This window comes from Rhinoraja longicauda, chromosome 1, assembly GCF_053455715.1.
Source record: "Rhinoraja longicauda isolate Sanriku21f chromosome 1, sRhiLon1.1, whole genome shotgun sequence".
Lineage (NCBI taxonomy): Eukaryota > Metazoa > Chordata > Chondrichthyes > Rajiformes > Arhynchobatidae > Rhinoraja > Rhinoraja longicauda.
Genome location: NC_135953.1, coordinates 99180648 through 99206583, shown reverse-complemented (window position 1 = coordinate 99206583; position 25936 = coordinate 99180648). Strand labels below are relative to the sequence as shown.

At 44.3% G+C, this 25936-nt stretch overlaps 1 protein-coding gene across 2 annotated transcripts in view; it reads left to right on the top strand.

The window, feature by feature from the left end:
- Positions 1-25936, top strand: part of grid2 (glutamate receptor, ionotropic, delta 2) — a 771247-nt gene that overhangs the window by 559050 nt on the left and 186261 nt on the right. For both annotated transcript variants that reach the window (XM_078403214.1, XM_078403218.1), the window contains exons 5-8: positions 5471-5524; positions 16803-16976; positions 24266-24427; positions 25671-25790. In XM_078403214.1, coding sequence (XP_078259340.1) covers positions 5471-5524; positions 16803-16976; positions 24266-24427; positions 25671-25790 — 510 coding nt within the window. The remainder of the gene's footprint in view (positions 1-5470; positions 5525-16802; positions 16977-24265; positions 24428-25670; positions 25791-25936) is intronic.

Below are 25936 nucleotides of genomic sequence, written 5' to 3'. Positions count from 1 at the left end.
ATGATATGATAAGATGCAAGGAAGGTGCTTCCCCTGACTGGGAGTATCTAGAATTCAGGCCAACAGTCCCAAAATAAGAAAAGTGATTTGAAGAAATGTCTTCATAAAGATGTGAAGCTTTCGAATCTTCTGCTCAAGAACCCTGTTGAGGCTCAATCACTAGGTAGGATCAGGACACTAGTGGATAGGTCTTTGGATATAAAAGGACTAAGGAGTTTGTGCAGGAAAGCAGTGCTGAGATTAAAGATATGCTCAAGGCATCACAAAATGCTGGAGTAACTCAGCAGGTCAGGCAGCATCTAGGAGAGAGGGAATGGGTGACGTTTTGGGTCGAGACCCTTATCCAATTGAGTCTGAAGAAGGGTCTCATCCCGAAACGTCACCCATTCCCTCTCTCCTAGATGCTGCCTGACCTGCTGAGTTACGCCAGCATTTTGTGATACCTTCGATTTGCACCAACATCTGCAGTTATTTTCCTACAAAGATATGCTCAATGCCCCTTCATCCTATTTCTTCACAATAAACTGCCAGCCTGCATCTAACTTAGTAATAGGGCAAACAAGGAAAGCAAATCTTCATTTAAACACTTTATATTTGTAAAATATGGATAAAATTTCAATTGACTATTAAAAAAGTGGAAAGACTCATTGCCCAGCTAGAATTACACCTTTCTAAATGTAGAATCAATCGTCACCATCCCATAAAGCCAAATAGATCAGCTAAGAGCAGAATGGAGTCATGTTTTGCTAAGTAAATTAAGAAAGTAATGATGCATCTTGCTAATGGTGAAGGAGTACCGAGCCAGAAGAAATTGAACTGTTTCCTTATAGAATATATTATAGAGAACAGTTCAACATGGGAATATGTCCATGCCAAATATGATACCAATTTGAACTAACCCCTTATGCCTGCACATAATCCATGTCCCTCCATTCCCTGCATATCCATGTGCCTTTCTAAAAGACTCCTAAACACCACTATCATATCTGCCTCCACCTCCACCACCACCACCACCACCACCACCACCACCACCACCCCTGGCAAGGCCTTCCAGGCACCCACCTCCCTTAGTGTAAAAAATGTACCACACATCTCCCTTAAACATTCCCACTTGTTTTTAAAGCTACATCATCTATTCTTTGATATATCGACCCTGGGAGAAAGTTTCTGACTGTCCACCCTATAACCTGCTGTCGATGCAGCTGAAACCTAATCGACCTTTGAGGAAGAAAAAGCTACTGAACAGCGCATTGTTACAGGCTTCAAATACAGGGTGATATTTAGACTTTAGAAATACTGTGTGGAAACAGGCCCTTTGGTTCACTGAGTCCACACCAACCAACAATCACCCTGTGCACCAGCTCTACCCTACATAGTAGAGACAATTGACAGTTTTTACCGAAGCCAATTAACCTACAAACCTGCACGTCTTTGGAGTGTGAGAGGAAACCGGAGCCTGAGGAAACCCACACGAACCCGGAGAAAACCCACACGGTCACAGGGAGAACGTACAAACTCGAAGCTGGGTCTCTGGCGCTGTTAGGCCAGAGACCGCTCTGCCGCTGTGTCACTGTACCATCCCTAAATATCTTCCATTACAACAGCTTAACGGTTGCAAAGCAGAAGAGTCGAGAATTGAAGGTGTGGTTAATGGGTTTGTCACTTGAAATAGAACAATGGAAAATGTACAGGTCCACTGCTGATTATCCGGCAACTGATGGTCCGACACCTGCTTTAATCCAAATAAAATTACGAGAGTGCACTTGAAATTCCCACGACAGCCAGACTAGTTCATTGGTCGGTCACCAATGGCATTGCATGTGGCGCACGTTCTATTGGGATGCGTGCCTCCGTCCCGAGCTAATAGTTTTGTTATAAATCTGTACCTTCCAGGTTAAGGAGCAGCTTGTTCCCTGCAGCCGTCAGGCTGTTAAGTACTACAACCTCCAAATAAGCTCTGAACTACATTGACTTGGGGGTATTGTTTATATAAGAAAATAACTGCAGATGCTGGTACAAATCGAAGGTATTTATTCACAAAATGCTGGAGTAACTCAGCAGGTCAGGCAGCATCTCGGGAGAGAAGGAATGGGCGACGTTTCGGGTCGAGACCCTTCTTCAGACTTTTGCACTATTATCGTTTGTTTGCTTTATGTGTGTGTGTATATATATATATATATATATATATATATGTGTGCGTGTATATGTGTGTGTATATGTGTGTGTATATATATATATATATGTGCGTGTGTGTGTATTCTGTTGTGCTGCTGCAAGTAAGAATTTCATTGATCTGTCTGGGATATATGACAATAAAACACTCTTAGCTCTTGGTGTCATCGCTGTCAATGCCAGCATTTATTCTCCATCCTTGATTATTCCTGAACTCAGGAAACCATTAAGAGTCACATTTAGTTCAGAATCGATAAGTACACCAGAATTCCCCTATTAGTGAACCTGAAGGGTTTTTACATCAATCTGATAATTTTAGGGTTACCATTATTAACACAATCTTTTGGATTATACATTTATTTAACCATTTGAATTTACATTTAAATTCTGCTTACATACTGCTTTAGTATGTGTTGTATGTAAATTTCTCACCATAATTGCGGTAAATTGGTGTTGGTTTATTATTGCCATGTATACCAAGGACTACGACGAGATAGATTGGGATATTGGGAATACACCCTTATACATCCACCGACCAACACGCCTGACAACATATTCCAGGCACCCACCACCCTCTGTGTAAAAAGCATCCCATATTAAGTTTTTGTTTTTTTCCAGGATGGCAATGTTCAACACTAAAAGGAAAATAGCCATAAGGTGAGAGGGGGATGTGCAAGACATGTTTTGTATACAGAGGGTGGTGGAGGCCTGGAACATATTGCCATGGGTGATGGTGGAGGCAGATACGATACAAGAGTCTTTTGTACAGGCTCATGGGAGTGCAGGGAATAGAGGGATATGGATCATGTACAGGCAGGTGAGATCAGCTTAACCTGGCATCACGTTTGGCACAAAAAGTGTGGGCCGAAGGGCCCGTTCCTGTGCTATACTGTTCTATGTGCAAATGAGAGGCCAATTCAAGAGTCCAATAATACCAAGGAAGAAGCTGTTCTTAAATCTGGTGATAGACACAAAGTGCTGGAGTAACTCAACGGGTCAAGCAACATCTCTGGAGAAAAAAGGCTGATCTAAAAGGAGGAATCTGGTGATATGTGTTTTCAAGCTTTTGCACTTTCTACCCAATGAGAGAGGGGAGAAGAGAGAATGACTGGGGTGTGAGTGGTCCTTGGTTATGTTGGCTGTTACCCAAGTCAATCTAAAGTGTAGATTGGGTATTGGAGGGGGAAACTGGTATAGTGAACCACAGTGCTACCTCCACAAGTAGCACAGTGGTGCAGTGGTAGAGTTGTAACCTTGCAGCACCAGAGGCCCAGATTCAATCCTGACTATGGGTGCTGTCTACACGGAGTTTGTACGTTCTCGCTGTGACTGCATGGGTTTCCTACGGAAGCTCCGGTTTTCTCCCACACTCCAAAGACATACAGGTTTGTAGGTTAATAGGCTTCAGTAAGTTGTAAATTGTGCCTAGTGTGTAGCATAGTGCTAGTGTATGGGGTTGTTGCTGGTCGGCGAGGACTCGGTGGGCCAAAGTCCATGGCGGACCGAGCGCAAGTGCTCGGTGAAACAGTCACTTATACTACGCTTGGTCTTGCCAATGTAAAGGAGGCTTTATCGGGAACACTAAATGCAGTAGGTGAGATTAAAGGTGGTGTATGTGAGACTGGGTAAGGAAAGGACATTTTATTCCTTGAAGGACATTAGTGAAGATAGTCACAAAATGCTGAAGAAACTCAACGGTTCTGTCAGCAATTGGGGAGTAGATGATGTTTTGGGTCAGAACCCTTCTTCTGAAGAATGGTTCCAATCTGAAACATCACCTATTCCATTTTCGCAGAGGTGCTGCCTGACCCGCTGAGTTACACCAGCACTTTGTGCCTATCTTCGCTATAAACCAGGACCTGCAGTTGCTTCCTATACATGACATTAGTGAAGCAAGTGGGTTTTTAATGCAGTGATTACTGATATTAGATTCCTTTCTAATGTAGATCATTTATTTTAATTTGTTTGAGTTTAAATGCCCCAGTCTCCGGTTGCTAGTTCAGTTACTATGCTTCCATACGGGCGGCACAGTGGTGCAGCGGTAGAGTTGCTGCCTTGCAGCACCAGAGACCCAGGTCCGACCCTGAAAATGGGTGCTGTCTGTACAGAGTTTGTACGTTCTCCCTGTGACCGTGTGGGTTTTCTCTGGGTACTCCGGTTTCCTCCCACATTCCAAAGACATGTAGGTGTGTAGGTTAAATGGCATCTGTAAGTTTCCCCTATTATATATGACCTCCCATCCACTGACCCATCTACCTCACTGGAGACCTTTGAACTATCTTTAATGAATCTTACTTGACCTTTTCTTGTGGACTTTACAAGACCTTATCTTGCACTAAACATTATTCTTTTTATCCTGTATCTGTACACTGTGGACGGCTTGATTGTAATCATTTATAGTATCTTCTCTGACTGAACAGAACTCAACAAAAAACGTTTTACTGTACCTCAGTACAATTAACAACAATAAACTAAATTAAACTAAATTAAGAAGCAGAACTGGGATAACATAAAACTAGTGTACAGGTGATCTTTGGTCAGCGAGGACCTGTTTGGCCAAAGGGCTTGTTTCATGCTGTATCTCTAAACTAAATTGGGAAGCAAAACCGAGATAAGATAGAACTGTTGTATGGTGTATTATATGGTGTATGCTAGTCGGCGCAGACTCGGTGGGCAGAAGGGCCTGTTTCCACGCTGTAACGCTAAACTAAACTAAACCTCGAACCATTTATACAATGCTGATTAAAGGGTGATAAAGAGTTAAATGTGGAAGAAAGATAAAATGACCCCCACCAGCACCCACTTCTCACGATCCGTTTTGTCAGCTGGGAACAAAGGTGTCAAACTAAGGATTGTCCAAGTTATTGTCAGAATTGATGCCATTTGGATTTTTGCCCCCTTTTTTAAGCCAATTTCAATAGCATCCGAAGATAAGGCAATAAAATGCTCTCCATTGAGTCCTCGCTGCATGTGGACAGTGTAAGAGTGCCTTCAGTAGCGTGTGGAGAATAGAATCCCATAACTAGCCTCCGAGACTTTAAAAACAAAATTGCCGAGGCATTGAAAGGTTTCTTGCTTTTAACAGAGTCAATGAATGAAGTAACTCCTTTTCCTTGAGATAGCTTTTTGGAGGAGAGGGTGGAAGGGAAACAAAGAAGGTTAGAGATTTGTAGAAGCTGCAAAATACTGGGACATCCCTGCTACCCTCGTACCCCCGACTGGGTGCATTAAATGCCATTTGTATGGATTGATTCTACGAGTGACGGCATGATCTTTTTTTTGTTGTTCCACTTCACAGGTCGTCGACTCCAATCTCGTAGCTTTTGACTGCCACTGGATCTTCATAAATGAGGTAATTGTTCAAATGCGGGCAGAAGCGAAGCCAGATTCGACCAAAGTTTTTGCCAAGTAGCGAGAGATATTATAATTCGTTTTCCATCCAGGAAGACGTGAATATGTAAAGAGTCTCCACGAGCCCTCGTTGCTTGCTTTAAATATTCCTGTTAACTCGGGCAGAGTCAAAGCTCCATCGTCGAGTCTCACGGATATAAATAGAAAGAGAATTATTTCTTACAATCCTGGCTCAAGATGACTGACTGACAGAGAGAGCTACCCTGTTGCGATCGCCTATTCTGCCCCAAGCCTGAGAGAACTAGCTGGAGGATTTCTACTTTGAGACACAGCTCCCCTTTTGTGAGTCTAGTGAATGTGTCACAGCAGTGTAGCTCCATCCCATTCATACTTCGGTTCCTTGGCAAAACTTTTTGTCGCCTGGCTTCTGCTGTTAGGAACCTTTTGTCAGTTGCCGTTCGTTTTAAAGAGACACTGTCATTTTGTTTGTGATCGGCTATGGGAATAAAAAAAATGGGTTTGTTATGAACTTTAAAGAAAATTTCTCTGGGATCATTTCAGCCCCCTGTTATAGATCTTCACACAGAGAGTGGTGAGTCTGTGGAATTCTCTGCCACAGAAGGTAGTTGAGGCCAGTTCATTGGCTATATTTAAGAGGGAGTTAGATGTGGCCCTTTTTGCTAAAGGGATCAGGGGGTATGGAGAGAAGGCAGGTACAGGTTACTGAGCTGGATGATCAGCCATGATCATATTGAATGGCGGTGCAGGCTCGAAGGGTCGAATGGCCTACTCCTGCACCTATTTTCTATTATAACCTGGCTTTGGCTGTAATAAACTGAATGTTATTCCCTTTATTACCCTGTATCTCTTCCCTTCAGATAGCTTGATTGTAATTATGTAAAGTCTTTCTGCTGACGGGATAGCACGCAACGATAAAGCTTTTCACTGTACCTCGGCACACGTGACAATAATAGACTAAACTAAAAGCTAAGGTTAGCGATTGCTAATTGTGACCTGTAGATTTTACCTGTCAAAAGATCTATAGGTTCATCCCTAGTATTATCTTAGATAGATGTAAGAGACTTTTGGAATGGCATATGGACATGCAGGGAATGAATGGATCTGGGTTATATGCAGGTAGATAAAAGATAGTCTTAGCATCATGTTCGGCACAGACCTTGTGAACCAAATGGCCTGTTCATGTGTTGTACTATTCCATGTTCTATGTTAATACACATGTGGTCTTTGATTCATCTCAGTCCTCTGTGTCCGGCACCATCTAGTTTATTAATCGGTGGGGGTGGGAGAAAGGTGGGTATAATCATCTCCTTTTTAAATACAAGCACAGAGTTCAAGGTTCGTCAACTCTCATTTAAAGATTAGTTTAGTTTAGTTTAGAGACACAGCATGCAAACAGGCCCTTCAGCCCACCGATCACCGTACAGCAGTTCTATCCTACACATTAAGACAAGTTTGGGAGGGATATGGACTAAACGCGGGCAGGTGGGACTCGTGTAGCTGGGACATGTTAGTCGGTGTGCGCAGGTTGGGCCGAAGGTTTCCACACTGTATCACTCTATGACTCTATGATTAGGGACAATTTACAAAAGCCAATTAACCTACAAACCTGCACGTCAATGGAAAGTGGGAGGAAACCGGAGCACCCGGCGAAAACCCAACATTGTCACAGGGAGAACGTACAAGCTATGTACAGACAGCATGTGCAATTAGGATCAAACCTGGGTCTCTGGTGCTGTAAGGCAGCAGCTCTACTGCTGTGCTGCTGTGCCTTCCCTTATTAGAATGGCTGCCCTAAATTTAGGAGGCAGGGTTTTCTGGTTAAGTACTTTGCCTGACCTTTCTGACTGGTTTCATTAAAGATAAAGTGGTTGCACTGTACAGTGATTCAGTTCACTGCCGTTTGAGTGGCAGCCACTCACAGGAGGGAAGAAACCTGTGACCTTACTGTCACTACTGCTCCAGAAGTCAGTGAGCCTGAATTCACTTACATATTTCCAAAGAGTTGTTGAGGTATTTCCGTGAAAACTACAAACGACAGTCTAAACAATACCTGCTTCCACAATTTAGTGTAGCCATTCTATTTTTTTTTAGCACAATTCAATATTTGGCCCTCACACGTGTCCTCTTGGTACCCCGTAGCTCCGCTCTTGCGTCCCCTCCCCCCAGTCAAAACAGGGACAGAGTCCCCCTGGTCCTCACCTTTCACCCCATCAATCATCGCATGCAACACATAATCCTTCAACAAAACACATTTGAAGTATTATGTAAGAAGGAACTGCAGATGCTGGTTTAAACCGAAGATGGACACAAAAAGCTGGAGTAACTCAGCGGGCCAGGCAGCATCTGGAGAGAAGGAATGGGTGATGTTTCGGGTCGAGTATTGTGATCAATTTTGGTCACTCTGCTGTAGGAAAGATTTTGTTAAGCTGGAAAGAAGGCAGAGAAGATTTACGTGGATGTTGCCAGGAAGAGAGCCTGAGGGTCTAGGAAGAGGTTGAGCAGGCTTGGACTTTATTCCTTGGAGCACAGGAGGATGAGGGATGATCTTGTAGAGATGTATAAGATCGTGGGGAATAGATAGGGTAATACAGAGAGTCTTTAACCCAGGATAGGAGAATCTAGAAGGGAAAGCAAGAACCATTGGTTTATGGTGAGAGGGGAACCTAAGGGCATCATTTTCACATGGAGGGTGGTGAGTGTATGGAACGAGCTGCGAGAGGAGGTAGTTGAGGCAGATACTGTCACAACATTTAAGAAACATTTGGACAGCACCATGGATAAGAAAGATTTAGAAGGAAATGGGCCAAATGCAGGCAGGCAGAACTTCTGTAGATCGTGCATCTTGATTGGTCTGGACGAGTTGGTGTGAAGGGCCTGTTTCCATGTTGTATGACTCTATGAGTCCAAGATGGCACCGTGGCACAGTAGTAGAGTTGCTCCCTTACAGCGCCAGAGGCCCGGGTTCGATCCTGACTATAGGTACAGCCTGTACAGAGTTTGTACGTCCTCTCAGTGACTGCACGGGTGCTCTGGTTTCCTCCCATCCTCCAAAGGTGTACAGATTTGTAGGTCAATTGGGTCTGGTAAATTGTCCCCAATGTGTGGAACAGTGCTATTGTATGTGGTGATTACTAGATCGGTGGGTCGAAGGGCCTGTTTCCATGCTGTGTCTCTAAAGTCTAAAAGACTAAATCTCGACTACACTGATATTTAAGAGTTGATACATCCCACTTTTTTTCACTCCTACCATTTACTGAACACAGTTGGTGATAGGGTGTTCCCACAGCTGACTGAGTTGATTCACCATCGGCAATTGTGTGCATTTGCCAAAAGCCGCCAGGATCTGTTCAGGAGCGCTCCCTCCGTATAGTCAAAGAATCATAGTCATACAGCATGGAAACAGGTCAGCCAGCCGAACTTGCCCACACCAACGTATATGCACTGGTCCCACCAGTCTGAGTTTGGCCCATATCCCTCTAAACCTATCCTATCCCTGTACCTGTTGAATTGTGTTTTTAAAGTTGTGATAGTACCTGCTTTATCTGGCATCTCGTTCCATACACCCATCATCCTCTGAGCAAAAATGTTGCCCCTCAGCTTCCTATTAAATCTTTCCCCCCCCCCTCACCTTAAACTTGTGTCCTCTGGTTCTTGATTCCCCTACACTGGGTTAAAGACTCTGTGCATTTATACAATCTATTGCTCAAGTGATTTTATACACCTCTTTGAGGTCACCCCTCATCCTCCTTTGTCTAAGGAATAAAGTCCTAGCCTGCTCAACCTCTTCCTGTAGCTCAGGCCCTTGATTCCTGGCAACGTCCTTGTAAATCTACTCTGCATCCACCCTTTCCAGCCATCTGGCTAAAACTGCGCAAATTTAAAAATAAATGTAAACAACCCAAAAAGAAACAAAGAACTCCCGCCAGGCCAATAGATTTGAGATGTTCATTAATATGCACTGACAGAAACATAAAATGCATCATGGCATGAATGTACTCGTATCAGACTATAAGCTTCCACAGGGAGCTGTCTGATTATTCCTCCAGATGTTGTTTCTGTCCCCAGTAACTCTGACGGCCAGAAAACATCTAGTGGTGAAGCGCAGAGGTGAAAGAGAGAACTTTATTTATTCTTAAGTTCATAGGTTCTTGGAGCAGAATTAGGACATTTGGCCCATCAGGTTTACTCCGCCATTCAATCATGGCTGATCTATCTTTCCCTCTCAACCCTATTCTCCTGACTTCTCCCCATAACCCCTGATACCCGCACTAATCAAGAATCTATCAATCTCCACCTTAAAAATACCCAATTACTTGGCTTCCTCTGCCTTCTGTGGCAATGAATTCCTCCAGATTCATCACCCTCTGACTAAATAAATACAATCCTTATCTCCTTTCTAAAGGTACGTCCTTTTGCTCTGAGGCTATGGCTTAGATTTAGAGAGTCTTAGACTCTCCCAGTAGTGGAAACATCGTCTCCACATCCAATCTATCCAGGCCTTCCACGATACTATTTCTATTATTAGAACATAGAACAGTACAGCAGAGGAACAGACCCTTCAGCCCACAATGCCGTTGCCGAACATGATACTGAGACCAACAACTATCTGCCTGCAGATAATCCATATCCCTCCATTCCCTGCATATCCATGTGACTATCCAAAATGCCACGATCGTATCTGCCTCAACTCTGGCGCAGTGGTAGAGTTGCTGCCTTACAGCGAATGCAGCGCCGGAGACTCAGGTTCCATCTTGACTACGGGCGCCGTCTGTACGGAGTTTGTACGTTCTCCCCGTGACCTGCGTGGGTTTTCTCCGAGATCTTCGGTTTCCTCCCACACTCCAAAGACGTACAGGTACGTAGGTTAATTGGCTGGGCAAATGTAAAAGTTGTCCGTAGTGGGTATAGGATAGTGTTAATGTGCGGGGAACGCTGGGCGGCGCAGACCCGGTGGGCCGAAAGGCCTGTTTCTGCGCTGTATCTCTAAATCTAAAAAAAAATCTAAAACTACCGTATCTGGCAGCGTGCTACAAGCACTCGCCACTCTCTGTGTGAAAAACTTGCCCGCACATTTCCGTTAAACTTTGCCCTCTCACCATTTTGTTCCCGCTCTACCTGCATTTCCTTACAACACAGAAGGAGCCATACAGCCAGTCAAATCTATTCCAACTCTTTGAGCACACGTACATGCTGCTATGTATTCACTCTTGCATCACTCTGCTGATTCTCCTGCCACTCAGCTATGCTAGGTTCTACTTACCTACCAACATGACTTTGGTATGTGGGAGAAAACAACAGCACTGCCAGAAATCCACATGGACACGTGGATAATATGTGTAAGAAATTAACTGCAGATGCTGGTACAAATCAAAGGTATTTAATCACAAAATGCTGGAGTAACTCAGCAGGTCAGGCAGCATCTCAGGAGAGAAGGAATGGGTGACGTTTCGGGTCGAGACCCTTCTTCAGACTGATAATAGTGGATAATATGTGATCCCGGCACCTGAGGTCAGATTGAACCCTTATTGCTGGAGCTGTTCAGTAGCTCACTTCCTGCCGTACTGCTGCACAATCTTTCCGTATAAGACGTCTGAGTCAAGACAGTGCACAATGATTTCTTCCACCTTAGGAAAGTGCAACACTGGGCAGCACAGTGGCGCAGCGGTAAAGTTGCTGCCTTACAGCACCAAAGACCTGGATTCGATCCTGACTACGGGTGCTGTCTGTACGGAGTTTGTACATTCTCCCTGTGACCACATAGGTTTTCTCCAGGTGCTGCGGTTACCTCCCATATTCCAAAGACGAGCAGGTTTGTAGGTTAATTGGCTTCTGTAAATCGCCCCTAATGTGTAGAGTAAAACAAGTGTATGGGTAATCGCTGGCTGGCATGGACTTTGTGGGCTGAAGGGCCTGTTTCCATGCAGTATGTCCGTATGACTATTAAAAGGTGTCATTTTGATCTTGTATTTGATGAAATTTTGGGCATCCCTCATCTGGTATGCTATGCAATAAGAATGATCTCGGGTAGGATACATTGGTTGTAGGGACTGGACACATCAGAATATTAACCAGGCTTTATGGATTTGAGAGATTACTTAAACATAGAACATAGAACAGTGGAGCACAAGAACAATCCTTTTGGCCCACCATGTTTGTGCCGAACATGATGATGAGACCAACTATTATCTATCCTTCCATTCCCTGCATATCCATGTGCCTATGCAAAAGTCTTTTAACGGCCACTAATTTATCTGCATCAACCACTTGCCCACGATGGCCAAGATGTCCACTAGTCCCATCTACCTGCCCATATCCTTCGAAACATTTCTAATCCATGTACCTGTCCAAATGTCTTTTAATGGCCAAATGCAGGCAGGTGGGACCAGTGTAGATGGGACGTGTTGTTAGGTGTGGGCAAGTTGGGCTGAAGGGTCTGTTTCCATGCTGTATGACTCTATGAATAAATGTCGTGATAGTACCTGCCTCAACTGCAGCTCGTTCCATACACCCACCACCCTTTGTGTGAATTCCCTACTTTAATTGATTGCGGAAAAGTGTTGGGAATAAAAAATTAGAAACTGATAATATTAGTTAAAGATTGGGAGGAAGCGTCGGTCATCTTGATCAATAGTTCTAATAAGAGCATGATTCCCTCTTACATTGGTGGGAGACAAGTTCATAAGTTATAGGAGTGGTGTTAGGCTATTTGGCCCATTGAGTCCACTCTGCCATTCAGTCATGGCTGATCCATCTATCCCTCTCATCCCCATTCTCCTGTCTTACCCCTATAACCCCTGGCGCCCTTCCTATTCAAGAATCTGTCAATCTGCACCTTAAAAATACCCAAATAAATGCAAGGCTGGCTTAGTTTTTCCCATGGTACCAGTGAGGAAATATGGCTGTATGAAAAGGGGAAATTAATGATTGTGACATTGATCTCATGAACACAACACTGCCAATCCTTAATGTAAGAACTGCACTTTATAAAGTACTGGTTCACTCGACACACAATAAAGCTGAGCTGAACTCAAGCTGTGTGAGCGGACGTTATTAATGAAAGGCTTGTTTAAATGTGAATACCTTATTTTAAATTGCAAGGAAGTATTTCATTCAAACATTTCTTAAAATCACACAGCATGATTTCAAACCAAAATATTCTGAGCAGGATTGTTTAAGTGCTTTGTCCACGGAACCTAATGGCACATAGGCAATGGTCTCACACTGCGTTTAGATCATGTTCATTTCATTAAATGTATCCACCTCACAATATGCCATTAACCATAGCCTTTTCATTCTGAGTAAAGATTGATCCACCAGCAAAATATCAACGCTGAGATTGGCCCTCGGCCACCCTCCCATTAAACGGCAACATTAAATCATTCAAACCAACCTCCCTTCCATCCACACTTCACGCTGCCTCAGCAAGGCCACTGGCATAATCATGGACCAGTCTCACTCCAGACATTCCCTCTTCTCCCCTCTCCCATCAGGCACGAGGTACAGAAGTGTGAAAATGCACACCTCCAGATTCAGGGATAGTTTCTTCCCAGTTGCTATTGTAAACTGAACTGTCATATCACCAACTGGAGAGCAGTCCTAACCTACCATCCACCTCATTGAAGACCCTTGGACTATCTTTAATCGGACTTTCTTTTCTAGCACTAAACATTATTCCCTTTATCCTGTATCTGTACACTGTGGACGGCTTAATTGTAATAATGTATAGGAAGGAACTGCAGATGATGGTTTACACCGAAGACAGACACAAAATGCTGGAGTAACTCAGCAGACAGGTAGCATCTGTGGATGGAAGGAATAGGTGATGTTTCGGGATGAGACCCTTCTCCAGACTTGACCTGAAACATTTTCACCACAGATGGAGCCTGACCTGCTGAGTTACTCAGCATTTTGTGTCTATCTTCCAGCATCTGCAGATAGACACAAAAAGCAGTAGTAACAGCGGGACAGGAAGCATCTCTGGAGAGAATCCATTCCTTCTTTTAAACCAGCATCTGCAGTTCCTTCCTACACATTCCAGCATCTGCAATACCTTGCTACACATTCCAGCATCTGCAATACCTTCCTACACTTAATGCTTGGAGCTTGAGACATTTTGAGTTTAGTTTATTGTCACATGTACCGAGCGAGGTACAGTGAAAAGCTTTTATTACGTGCTAACCAGTCAGTGGATAGACATACATGATTATATTCAAGGTTTTCCAATTCGTACTGTACTCAATCCCATGCACCAGAAATCGTTCCTTGTCTTATTCCCATCAGTTCAGACTGGACTGAAACCCAATCTCCCACAGCTGACAAAGTGGCCCTGTAGCCCATTACACCGCTCTATTTCGCCCTAAAATGAATCAATTTTTCTAAAGTGCACCACTTTCCCTGGTTCACTCAGTCCGCGTCTACTCCTGGGCAATCATGTTATTATTTACCACTCACGGGGAAGATGAAAGCCATTATAAGGCCCTTTCAATTCCAGGTTAAACTAGGGAGGCGGCCATTACCCATTAATCGAGCTCTAAGGTAAAACTGAGGGGTTAAGGCTGAGTAAGTAATTGCTGGTGTAGCACCAACTCAAATTCTGATCTGACGTTTGGTTTATTTTAGTTTAGTTTACAGATACTGCATGGAAACAAGCCATTCGGCTCACCGAGTCCATGCCGAGCAGCGATCACCCCATACACTAACACTATCCTACACACATTGGACAATTTACATTTTTTACCAAAGCCAATTCACCTACCAACCTGTATGGCCTTGGAGTGTGGGAGGAAACCGGAGCACCCGGAGAAAACCCTGCACCTATTTTCTATTGTCTATTGTCTAGAACGTATAAACTCCGTACAGATAGCACCTGTAGTCAGGATCGAATGTGGGTCTCTGGCGCTGTAAGGCAGTAACTCTACCGCTGCACCTCCGTGCCGCCCACGTTAGCTGCAGTCGGTGTCTGCACATCATTTTACAGCTTGGATTAATTCAGCACTGACAGAACCATCTTTGTTTGATGAGAAGATGACAGTTCTCTTGTTCTTCTGAAAGAAAACAAGAATTATTACTGTGCATTTTATTTCTCTCATGTTTTAGTTTGTTGGAATAATTGCAAATAACTGTTGGATGAATGAAATGTAATGACAATCCTAACATGCATCTCCTTTCACTGTTGGAATTTGATTTGTGGTCATCAATGCAGTCATATTTTGCCAATGGGTGGTTAAATGTTGGAACCATTTCTGTTCCACACAGCCACCTGCATTAAGTACCATTTAATTGAACACCTGCGCTCGGTCTGCCGAGGCCTACGGGATTTCCAGGTTACCAAGCATTTCAACTCCCCTTCCCATTCCCATATTGGCCTTTCTATCCTGGGCCTTCTCCACTGTCAAAGTGCGGCCACAAGCTAATTAAGGGAACAGCACCTCGTATTTTGCTTGGGTGCCTTGCAACTGTGGCACGGTGGTGCAGCGGTAGACTTGCTGCCTCGATCCTGACCACGGGTGCCGTCTGTAAAGTGTTCACATGTTCTCTCCATGACCAGCGTGGGTTTTCTCCGGAAGCTCCCAGTTTCCTTCCACACTCTAAAGATGCACAGGATTATAGGTTAATTGGGTTCGGTAAGAATTGTAAATTGTCCCTTGTCTGTAGGATAGTACTAGTGTATGGGAATCACTGGTAGGCATGGACTCGGTGGGCCGAAGGGCCTATTTTCGCGCAGTAGCTCTAAACTTAAAAAGTAAACTAAACCCAGCTGTATGAACATTGAAGTCTCTAATTTTATTAACTTCATCTTACTCTCCTCTCCCCTGCCCCATCCCTCCTTGCTCCCTTCCTCCACCCTAGTTATTTTAACAGTTCCACAGTTCTCCATGTTGTTTCTCTTGAGATCACACCTTCCCTACCCAACAATGGACCTACCAGGCAGTGCCCTGCCTGAGGACATTTGTGGCTGGACATGATTGCTCCTGGTCTTTTCTCGCTCCTGGCCCTTCACATCCACCCCCTACCCCACCCCACCCCTTACTTTCAGTTTGAAGAAGGATCCCGACCTAAAATGCACCCATCCTTTTTCTCCGGAGATGCGGCCTGACCTGCATCTCTGGAGACACTTTGTGTTTATATTGAGTACCCTGCAACTACCTGTAGTATGACTCAAGTAAAATGTAAATGTTGCTGGCCGGAATGTGGTCGAGAGGTTCGATCAAAGCAAATCTTCTCCCATCAGACAGATCGCACGATGAATGAATGAATATAATGGCACAGCCTACGGGATTTCCAGGTTACCAAGCATTTCAACTCCCCTTCCCATTCTCACTGGGATTCGTCCATTATGGTTCCTTGTTTGTCACAGTGCTTCTCATTTTGTTTCAGGATTTGCCAAACAAATTACCTTATCACATCCAACTCACCCCTGCCTGTTTATTATAGTCAGGGTAAGAGATGGGGCCAATGTGAGGACCAGGCTTTAAGTCTTTCTTTCAAAAGACATAATTATATAGTGTGGAAACAGGCCTTGCAACCCAACTTGCCCACACCAACCAACATGCCCCATCAACACTAGTCCCACCTGCCTGTGTTTGGGCCAGATCCCTCTAAACCTATCCTATCCATGTACCTATCTCAATGTTTCTTAAACGTTGCGATAGTATCTGCCTCAACAACTCTGGCAGCTCGTTCCATACACCCACAGCCCTTCATATAAAAAAGTTACCTGTCAAGATCCTATTAAATCTTTACCCCCTCACCTTAAAGTTATGTCCTCTGGTTCTCGCTTCCCCTACTCTGGGCAAAAGACTCTTGTGCATTTGTCCGATATATTTTGTACATCTCTACAAGATCACCCCTCATCCTCCTACGGTCCAAGGAATAGAGTCCTAGCCTGCTCAACCTAAGTCCCACATGGCAACATCCTCGTAAATCTTCTCTACACCCTTTCCAGCCTGCATAAATCCAGTGCTCTTCTGGGCTGATGATTGGAAAGATTGGGGGGGGGGGGCTTAAAAAAAAAGACAATAATGGCCATTGGGATATGATAGGTTGCAGGGTTCGAGATACATGGCCACGATGGTCAACTTGGGTCAACTTGGACCTTCCACTGGCCGCCCGGTGCCTTAGGGTAAGGGTGAAGGCAGGGACCTTTACAACTGAGTCATTAAGGAATTATTTGTTCCACAGGTTGTTCCACCTGAAGTGATTTATGCTCCATTGTCATCTGGACTTTCAAAAAGCCTTTTTTGTTTCATCTTTCCCAGGAAATGAGTGATGCTGATGTTGAGGATTTGGTGAGACGGTCGATCGGCAGGTTGACGATCATTCGGCAGACCTTTCCCTTCTCTTTAAACGGCACTCAAAGTTGTTTCCGTGGTAAGCACAGAATCTCTCCATTGCTGTGCGACCCCAAGGACCCTTACAAGCAGAAAATGGAGGTAGGATTATTTCAGCTCATTATTCAGAGTACATTAGAATGTTTGACGTGTTGATGTTAGGATGTCTGTTGCGTTATTGTGGATGTCAATAATCCCACATTACTTTAGACATTACTTTACAGACACAACGTGGAAACAGGCCCTTTGGCCAACCGAGTCCATGCTGACCAGCGATAACCCCGTACACTAGCACTATCCCGCACACGAGGGGCAATTTGCAATTTACAATTTACTGAAGCCAATACAAACCTGTCTTTGAAGTGTGGGAGTAAACCCGAGCACCCAGAAAAAACCCCAAGTGGTCACAGGGAGAACGTACAAACTCTACACTGAGGCTCATGCCGACAAAATGGAGAGGGTACAGAGGAGATTTACTAGAATGTTGCCTGGGTTTCAGCACTTAGGCTACAGAGAGAGGTTGAACAGGTTGGGTCTTTATTCTTTGGAGCGTAGAAGGTTGAGGGGGGACTTGATAGAGGTTTTTAAAATTTTGAGAGGGACGGACAGAGTTGACGTGGGTAGGCTTTTCCCTTTGAGAGTGGGGAAGATTCCAACAAGGGGACATAGCTTCAGAATTGAGGGACAAAGGTTTAGGGGTAACATGAGGGGGAACTTCTTTACTCAGAGGGTTGTGGCTGTATGGAATGGGCTTCCGGTGGAAGTGGTGGAGGCTGGCTCGATTTTATTATTTAAGAGTAAATTGGATAGGTATATGGATAGGAGGGGATTGGAGGGTTATGGTCTGAGTGCAGGTAGATGAGACTAGGTCAGGGAGAATGGTCGGCGTGGACTGGTAGGGCCGGACAGGCCTGTTTCCATGCTGTAGTTGTTATGTTATGTTATGTTATGTCTATGCAGGAGTTACTGCCTTACAGCGCCAGGGACCCGGGTTCGATCCTGACCAAGGGTGCTGTCTGTACAGAGTTTGTATGTTTTCCCTGAGAACACGTGGTTTTTCTCCGGGTGCTCTGGTTTCCTCCCACACTCCAAAGGTGTGCAGGTTTGTCGGTTATTTGGCTTTTGGTAAAATTGTAAATTGTCCCTCGTGTGTAGGATAGTGCTAGTGTATGGGGTGATTGTAGGTCCGTGCAGACTCGTGTGCCAAAGGACCTGTTTCTGCTCTGTATCTCTGGTCTAGTTAGTGATCCAGCATGGAAACAGGCCCTTCGGCCCACTGAGCCTTCATCGACTATCGACCATTGATCACATCGTTCACACGAGTTCTATGTTATTCCACTTTCTCACCCGCTCCTTACACACGAGGGGCAATTTTACACAGGCCAGTTAACCTATAAACCTGCATGTCTTTGGGATGTGGGAGGAAACCAGTGTACCCAGAGAAACCCCACGTGGTCACATGGAGAATGTACAACCCCACACACAGACAGCACCCGAGGTCAGGATCGAACCTGAGTCTCTGGTGCCATGAGGCAGCATCTCCAGCAGCTGCGCACTATGCCACCCTTAGATATCTTACTTTACAAGCATGGACTCATGACACAAAGTATTATGCTCTTTATTAATGGGTGATTAACCCCAAAATTGCTTCTCTGGATTTTGTCCTGGAACCTTGATTAAGAAATAAGTCAGGGTTTGAATGGCACAGAGTCGTCACAGATTGCCGGAAGTGGTGACAATGTATGCTGTAAAAGGATCAAACATTACCACGGTTAAACATCAAACTGAGGCTCACAGTGACGCAGCGGTAGATTTTCTGCCTTACAGCGCCAGAGACCCAGGTTCGATCTGACCTCGGGTGCTGCCCATGTGTGGGGTTGTGCGTTCAACTGCAGATGGAGTTGATACGTTTTCCCTGTGACCGCGTGGGATTTCTCCAGGTCCCCCCCTCCCCCAACATTCCAAAGATGTGCAGGTTTGCAGCTTAATCTTCCTCAGTAAATTGTCCCTGGTGTGTAGGATAGAACTAGTGTACGAGTGATCATTGGTTGGTGCGGGCTCTGTGGGCCGAAGGGCATGTTTCCATGCTGCTCTAAACTAAAGCCAATCTAGATTAAGTAGAACCTTTAAATACTGCACCAAATAACTTGACACTAATGTGATGTTGGTTATTTCCATTATGAACAGATGAAGCATGCAAATCCATTTTTTTAAAAGAGGGAGTATTAAACAGCAGGGTAGTTAATTAGATTCATGACATCTCGAAGCTTTGTCAGTTGCGGCACTTCCAACTAATCTTAACCAGAAGGATGGATGTAGTTATTGACTCTCCTGTGACATTCAATCTGACAGCACTTACTTGATAAGGCAGCCACCTGCTAATGTTACATGGGGAAAGGTTAGACCACTATACCTGAGTGAACAATCCCTCCTGTGCCTTCTCATCAGGGTGTACTGGTAATTCTGCAGCGTGTATGCCGATTAGTCAGTTGATTAAGAGTTTGTATCAAAGCGGCTTCAAATTTCATCAACATTGCGCGACCTCTGAGAGATACGGTTGTTTATTACTGACAATGCGCTGATATGCGGCATGCTGGCGTAGCGGTAGAGTTGCTGCCGAATAGCGCCGGAGACCCGGGTTCGATCCTGACTACCGGTGCTGTCTGTATAGAGTTTGTATGTTCTCCCCGTGACTTGCGAGGGTTTTCTCCTGGATCTCCGGTTTCCTCCCACACTCCAAAGACGTTTGTAGGCTAATTGGTTTGGTATAATTGCAAATTGTCCCTAGTGTGTGTAGGATAGTGCTCGTGTGTGGTAGTTGCTGGTCGGCTCGGACTCGGTGGGCCAAAGGGCCTGTTTCTGTGCTGTATCTCTAAACTAAAAACATTGCATGAGCCTCAGTGTAGAAAGTCAATTGGAGTATTGTGTGCGGTTCTGTTTGTCCCATTACAGGCTTTGGAAATGGCATAGTTGAGGTATACTAGAACAATGCCTGCATTAGGCAGTATTAGCTACAGGGAGAGGAATGACAAACTTGGATTGTTTTCCCTGGAATGCCAGAGGTTGTAGGAAACCCTGTTGGAAATATATAAAATTATGAGGCATAAATAGGGTAGGTAGTCGGAATATTTTTCCCAGGATTAAAAAATCAAATACTAGAGGGCATAACTTTAAGAGGGACAAAGTTTAAAGGAGATGTGCAGGGCATTTTCTTTTTACACACAGAGGGTCATGAGGGCCTGGAATGCACTGCCAGGGGTGGTGGTTGAGATAGATAAGATAGAGGCATTTAGGAGACTTTTGGATAAACACATGGATATGCAGGGAAAGGAGGGATGTGCAGGCAAAGAGTTGATCTTGGCATCATGTTCCACACAGACATTGTGGGGGAATGGAACTGCCTTTAGAACCAGCATCGGCTCTTAATGGCCACTGGACCACAAAACGAGAATCAGGCCAATCAGCCCTTCAAGTCGACTCTGCCATTCAATCATGACCAATCCATTTTCCCCTCTCAACCCCATTCTCCTGCCTTCTCCCTGTTATCTTTGATACTCTTACTAATCACGAATCTATCACTGTGTGTTTTAAAAATACCCAATAACCTGGCCTCCACAGTCATACTGTCTGTGGCAATGAAGTCCACAGATTCACCACCCTCTGGCTAAAGAAATTCCTTCTCATCTCCATTCTGAAAGTATGTTCTTTTATTTTGAGGCTATGCCCTCAGGTCCCAGATTCTCTTATTACTGGAAACATCCTTTTCAAGTCCACTCCATGTAGCCCTTTCATTATCCGGCCTAGGCTTCCTATCCTGTAAGAAAATATGATATCATTAGCTGCCATCCTTCACCTTTATCTTTGTAAATCCTTTTGACTCTTAGCCTTCTTCAGTTCAAATGGAGTAAAGAAGTTGGGCGAATATAGAAGTTGGGCGATCATGTTGCAGTTATATAAGACATTGGTGAGGCCACATTTAGAGTATTGTGTTCAGTTTTAGGCACCATGTTATAGGAATAGAAAAGGGTGCAGAGAAGATTTACGAGGATGTTGCCAGGACTCAAGGGCCTGCGCTATAAGGAGAGGTTGAGCAGACTAGGACTTTATTCCTTGGAGTGCAGGAGGATTAAGGACAGAGGTATACAAAGTCATGAGAAGAATAGATTGGGTAGACGCACAGAGTCTCTTGCCCAGAGTTGGGGAATCGAGAACTAGAGGGCATGTTTAAGGTGAGGTGGGAAAGATTTAAGAGGAACATGAAGGGTAATCTTTTTACACAAATGGTGGTGGGTATAAGCAACAAGCTGCCGGAGGAGGTAGTTGAGGCAGGGACTATCTCAACTTTTAAGAAACATTTAGACATGTATATAGATAGGATAGGTTTTGAGAGCCTGAAGAAGGTTCTCGACCTGAAACACCTGAAAGGAAAGGAATTACCTATTCCTTTTCTCCAGAGATGCTGCCTGATCCGCTGAGTTACTCCAGCACTTTTTGTCTACCTAAGGTTTTGAGGGATATGGGCCAAAGGCAGGCAAGTGAGACTAGTGTAGATGGGACATGTTGGTCAGTATGGGCAAGTTAGGCCTAAGGGCATGTTTCCACGCTGACTCTATGACCTCTAGGTTATCACATGATACTAGAATCTAGAATTTGATCATCTCTTGTTTGATTCCACGTTATTCAATATCCACGTGAAGTACCCTGTGACGCTCGACTCCATTAATGTCTTCATATAATTGTTCGTTGTTACCTAAGCCATTACAGCACAGCCATATACTTAAATGTGTCATTCATTCCAAAAATAATATTCCGATACTCATGTTCCACTATAATGAGATTGCAAGATAATTACGTTGGATTATACTTGTTCAAAAGAGCCTCTTTTATTACTTTAAACATTTTCATGTTATGAATTTCATGCATCATAAACTTATTGAAACTCACCTTTATTCCTTTACCAGAGTGAATCTAAAATAATAATGCCTCAAAGGGAGATTATAATGGCTCATTCTATGGTCCACTTTGTTTCCATCCTCTCACTGGAATCAATGATAAAAGTATTGTTGACTAATCACTGCCTGTCAATACAGCACAGATACAGGCCCTTCCATCTACAATTTCCCTGTAGAATCCATCTACATGAATCCCATTAACATGCACTTTGTCCCGTTATCTACAACAATGACCACAACAAACACCGATCCTTCCATCTACGGCCTTCTGCACCGTTACAATGTGACTTCAGACTACTTTAGACTTTAGAGGTACAGCGCGGAAACAGGCCCTTCGGCCCACCGAGTCCACGCCGACCAGCGATCACCCTGTACACTAACATTATCCTGCACAACAGGGACAATTTTTTTTTACAACTTACCAAACTCATTTAACCTACAACCCTGCACATCTTTGTAATGTGGGAGAAAACCAGAGCTCCCGGAGACAATCCATGTGGTCCCAGAGAGAACGTTCTAACTCCGTACAGACAACAACTGTAGTCAGGATCGATCCCGGGTCTTCAGTGCCGTAAGATTGTGAATGCCAGACAAAAATTAGTGAAAACACAATGGAACCACAGTTTCAACATCACCTCTTTCCTCTAAGCATGTGACATCCACCGTATAATATTTTCAGATAACAGACGACATAGAACAATATAGCACAGGAACATTTCCTCCACCTTTGGTCCACAATGTCTGAGCCGAACACGATGCCAGGCTAAACTAATCTCCTCTGCCTGCACATGATCCATATAGCTCCATTCCCTGTATATCCATGTGCCCATCTAAACATCCAATGCTGCTATCACACTCCTGGCAGTGCGTTCCAGGCACCCATCATCCTCTGTGTGAAAAACCTGCCCCCCACATCTCCTTTAAACTTTGCCCTTCTCGCTTTAAAGCAATGCCCTCAAGTCTTTAACATTTGCACCCAGGGAAAAAGGTCTACCCTATCTATGCCTCTCATATAATATTATAAATTTACATCAGGTCTCCCCTCAACCTCCGATATTCCAGAGAAACCAATCCAGGTTTTTCCCACCTCTTTTAGCTGCTCCAGGAAGCATTCAGACAAACCTCTTCTGTACCCTTTGTTTCCATCCTCCCATTTGATACGATAATAATAATATTGTTGACTATTCACTGCCCATTAGTCTTGTAGGTGTAGAGCACAGAAACAGCCCCTTCCATCCACTATTTCCCTGTAGAATCGATCTATATAAATCCCATCAACATTCACTTTGTCCCGTTATCTGCAGCAATGCAGCACTTACTGCATCCCAAAGTATCACAGTCTCAATTTAATTTAATACCAATGCTTCAATTATAAAATCGATGCAAACCTCCTAGTTCCTGACTCAAGATACAATCTTTTGGGCAATAAAGTTTTAAATAGATGGAAAGAAATGATTAACTAACTCGCAATCCCCACTGTCATCAGTAATAAAGAAAACTTTATATTGATCTGTGTGATTCAAGAGGATCTGGTATTAATAACTTCCAATTACCATTTCCAAATGCCTCCTTTTCCTCTGAGACTCAATGCAGGACATCCCTTCGTTCTTTTCCCTCCACTGATGCTGCTTGAACCAGCATTCAGGGGATAAAAGGGAATGAGATTTCTCAGAATTCAAATGCCAGAGATGTTCATGTAGATCATTCTCTGGCAGCTCGTTCCACGTACCGACCACCTTCTGTAAGAATAAGTAGTTTCTCAGGAACCTTTTAAATCTTTCTACCCTCACCTTACAACTATGTCCTCTAGTATAGACTCCACTACCTTGCCAGGAGTGGTGGAGGAGGCGCATGTGATCGCAGCATCGGATAGATATTTAGTTAGGCACATGGACATGGGAAAATGACTAGGGCTATTCACCTTCCATGATTGTATTCAACACGCAGAATGCCCACAAATTACTTTCAGCATATTATATCTATATGGGGCCTCAAAGTGGTGCAATTGCTGGAGCTGTTATTGTTATTTTAAGTGGCTAGGATGGAATAGATAGGGGAAATGCACAGTCTTTTTGCCCAGAGTGGGGGAATGGAGAACCAGAGGATGTAGATGTAAGATGAGGGGGGAAAGATTTAATAGGAACCTGAGGGGTACTTTTTTCACACAAAGGGTGGTGGGTGTATGGCCCGAGCTGCCAGGGGAGGTATTTGAGGCAGGTATTATCACTACATTTTGGAAACATTTGGAGAGGTACATGGATAGGATAGGTTTATGGGGGTATGGACCAAACGTAAGGAGGTGGGACCAGTATAAATGTTAGTCGGCAAGGGCAAGTTGGGCAAAAGGGCCTGTTTCTACGCTATATGACTCTATAACGTCATTAAAGGGATGGGTATTGATCACAAAACCATTAACCCTGAGTCTTTGCTCCCACACAGATTACCAATCTCTACATCTATGACACCGTGATTCTACTGGCTCATGCCTTTCACAAGAAGCTGGAGGACCGGAAGTGGCACAGTATGGCCAGTTTGACATGCATCAGGAAGAACTCAAAGCCTTGGCAAGGTGGACGCTCCATGTTGGAGACCATCAAGAAGGTACAGCATTGTGGGCTCAACACTTGACAATAGAGCATAATGAAACATCGGTTAAGAATATGTAGTAATGTAAGTCTAAGGTTTGGGATCTGGGCCACATGCGGGCAAGTGAGACAAGCACAGATGAGGCATCTTGGTCTGCATGGGCAAGTTAGGCCAAAGGGCCTGTTTCTATGCTCTATGACTCTATGACTAATTTGGTTTTGCCCTTAATCAAGGAAAATACTTAGTCAACAAAATTATCAGTAAATATTTTCATCTGTAGAAGGGTTAGTAAACAAAAGATGTAGGGTGGCACAGTGGCGCAGTGGTAGAGCTGCTGCTTCACAGTGCCAGAGACCCGAGTTCGATCCTGACCAAGGGTGATATGGGTAGGGTAGGCTTTTCCCTTTGAGAGTGGGGAAGATTCCAACAAGGGGACATAGCTTCAGAATTGAGGGACAAAAGTTTAGGGGTAACATGAGGGGTAACTTCTTTACTCAGAGGGTGGTGGCTGTATGGAATGGGCTTCCGGTGGAAGTGGTGGAGGCAGGCTCGATTTTATTATTTAAGAGTAAATTGGATAGGTATATGGATAAGAGAGGATTGGAGGGTTATGGTCTGAGAGCAGGTAGATGAGACTAGGTCAGAGAGAGTGGTCGGCATGGACTGGTGGGGCCGAACGGGCCTGTTTCCGTACTGTAGTTGTTATATGGTTATATGGTTATATCTGTGTAGAGTTTGTATGTTCTCCCTGTGACTCTGTGGATTTTCTCCGTGTGCCCCGGTTTCCTCCCACATCCCACAGACATGCAGGTTTGTAGGTTAATTGGCCTCTGTAAATTGCCGCAATCTTACTTCTGTAAGATTGATTGTGGTTGGGCGGGTGGGGAGAAAGCTGGAAGATTCATGTCTCTTATTTTCCTCTCCCCTGACTCTCAGTCTGAAGAAGGTCTCGACATGAAACGTCGCCTATTCCTTTTCTCCAGAGGTGCTGCCCGACCCGTTGAGTTACTCCATCTTTTTGTGTCCATCTTAGGTGCACAACAGGGCAGGCTAAGGGTCTCAAATGCTAATAGTGCGATGAATGTTGAAAATTTTGAACCATCTCCCAGTTTGGGCAATTGTATGTAACTTGTGATGAAAAGCAATTGGGAAACTCCCAGTTTTGGATTTCATATTGGGTTCAGCAATGCATTGATTGAGGTCGTTGTTGTTTGGAAGTTGTGGAGATATACATCTACAAAATGTGACTTTCCCCCAGGGTGGAGTCAATGGAATGACTGGCTTTCTGCAATTCAAAGATGACGGTGGAAATCCAAACGTGGAATTTGAAATTCTGGGAACGAGTTATGGAGAGGACTTGGGAAGAGGAATCCGCAAGGTAAGGGAGTTACTGTTTTCCAACGAGTCAGGCAGAAATTGGACTACAGTTGTTATATTTTAGTTGAGAAACAGAAGCAGGCCCTTCGGCCCACCGTGTCGCTGCCGACCAGCAACCCTGCACCATAACACTACCCAACCCACTCT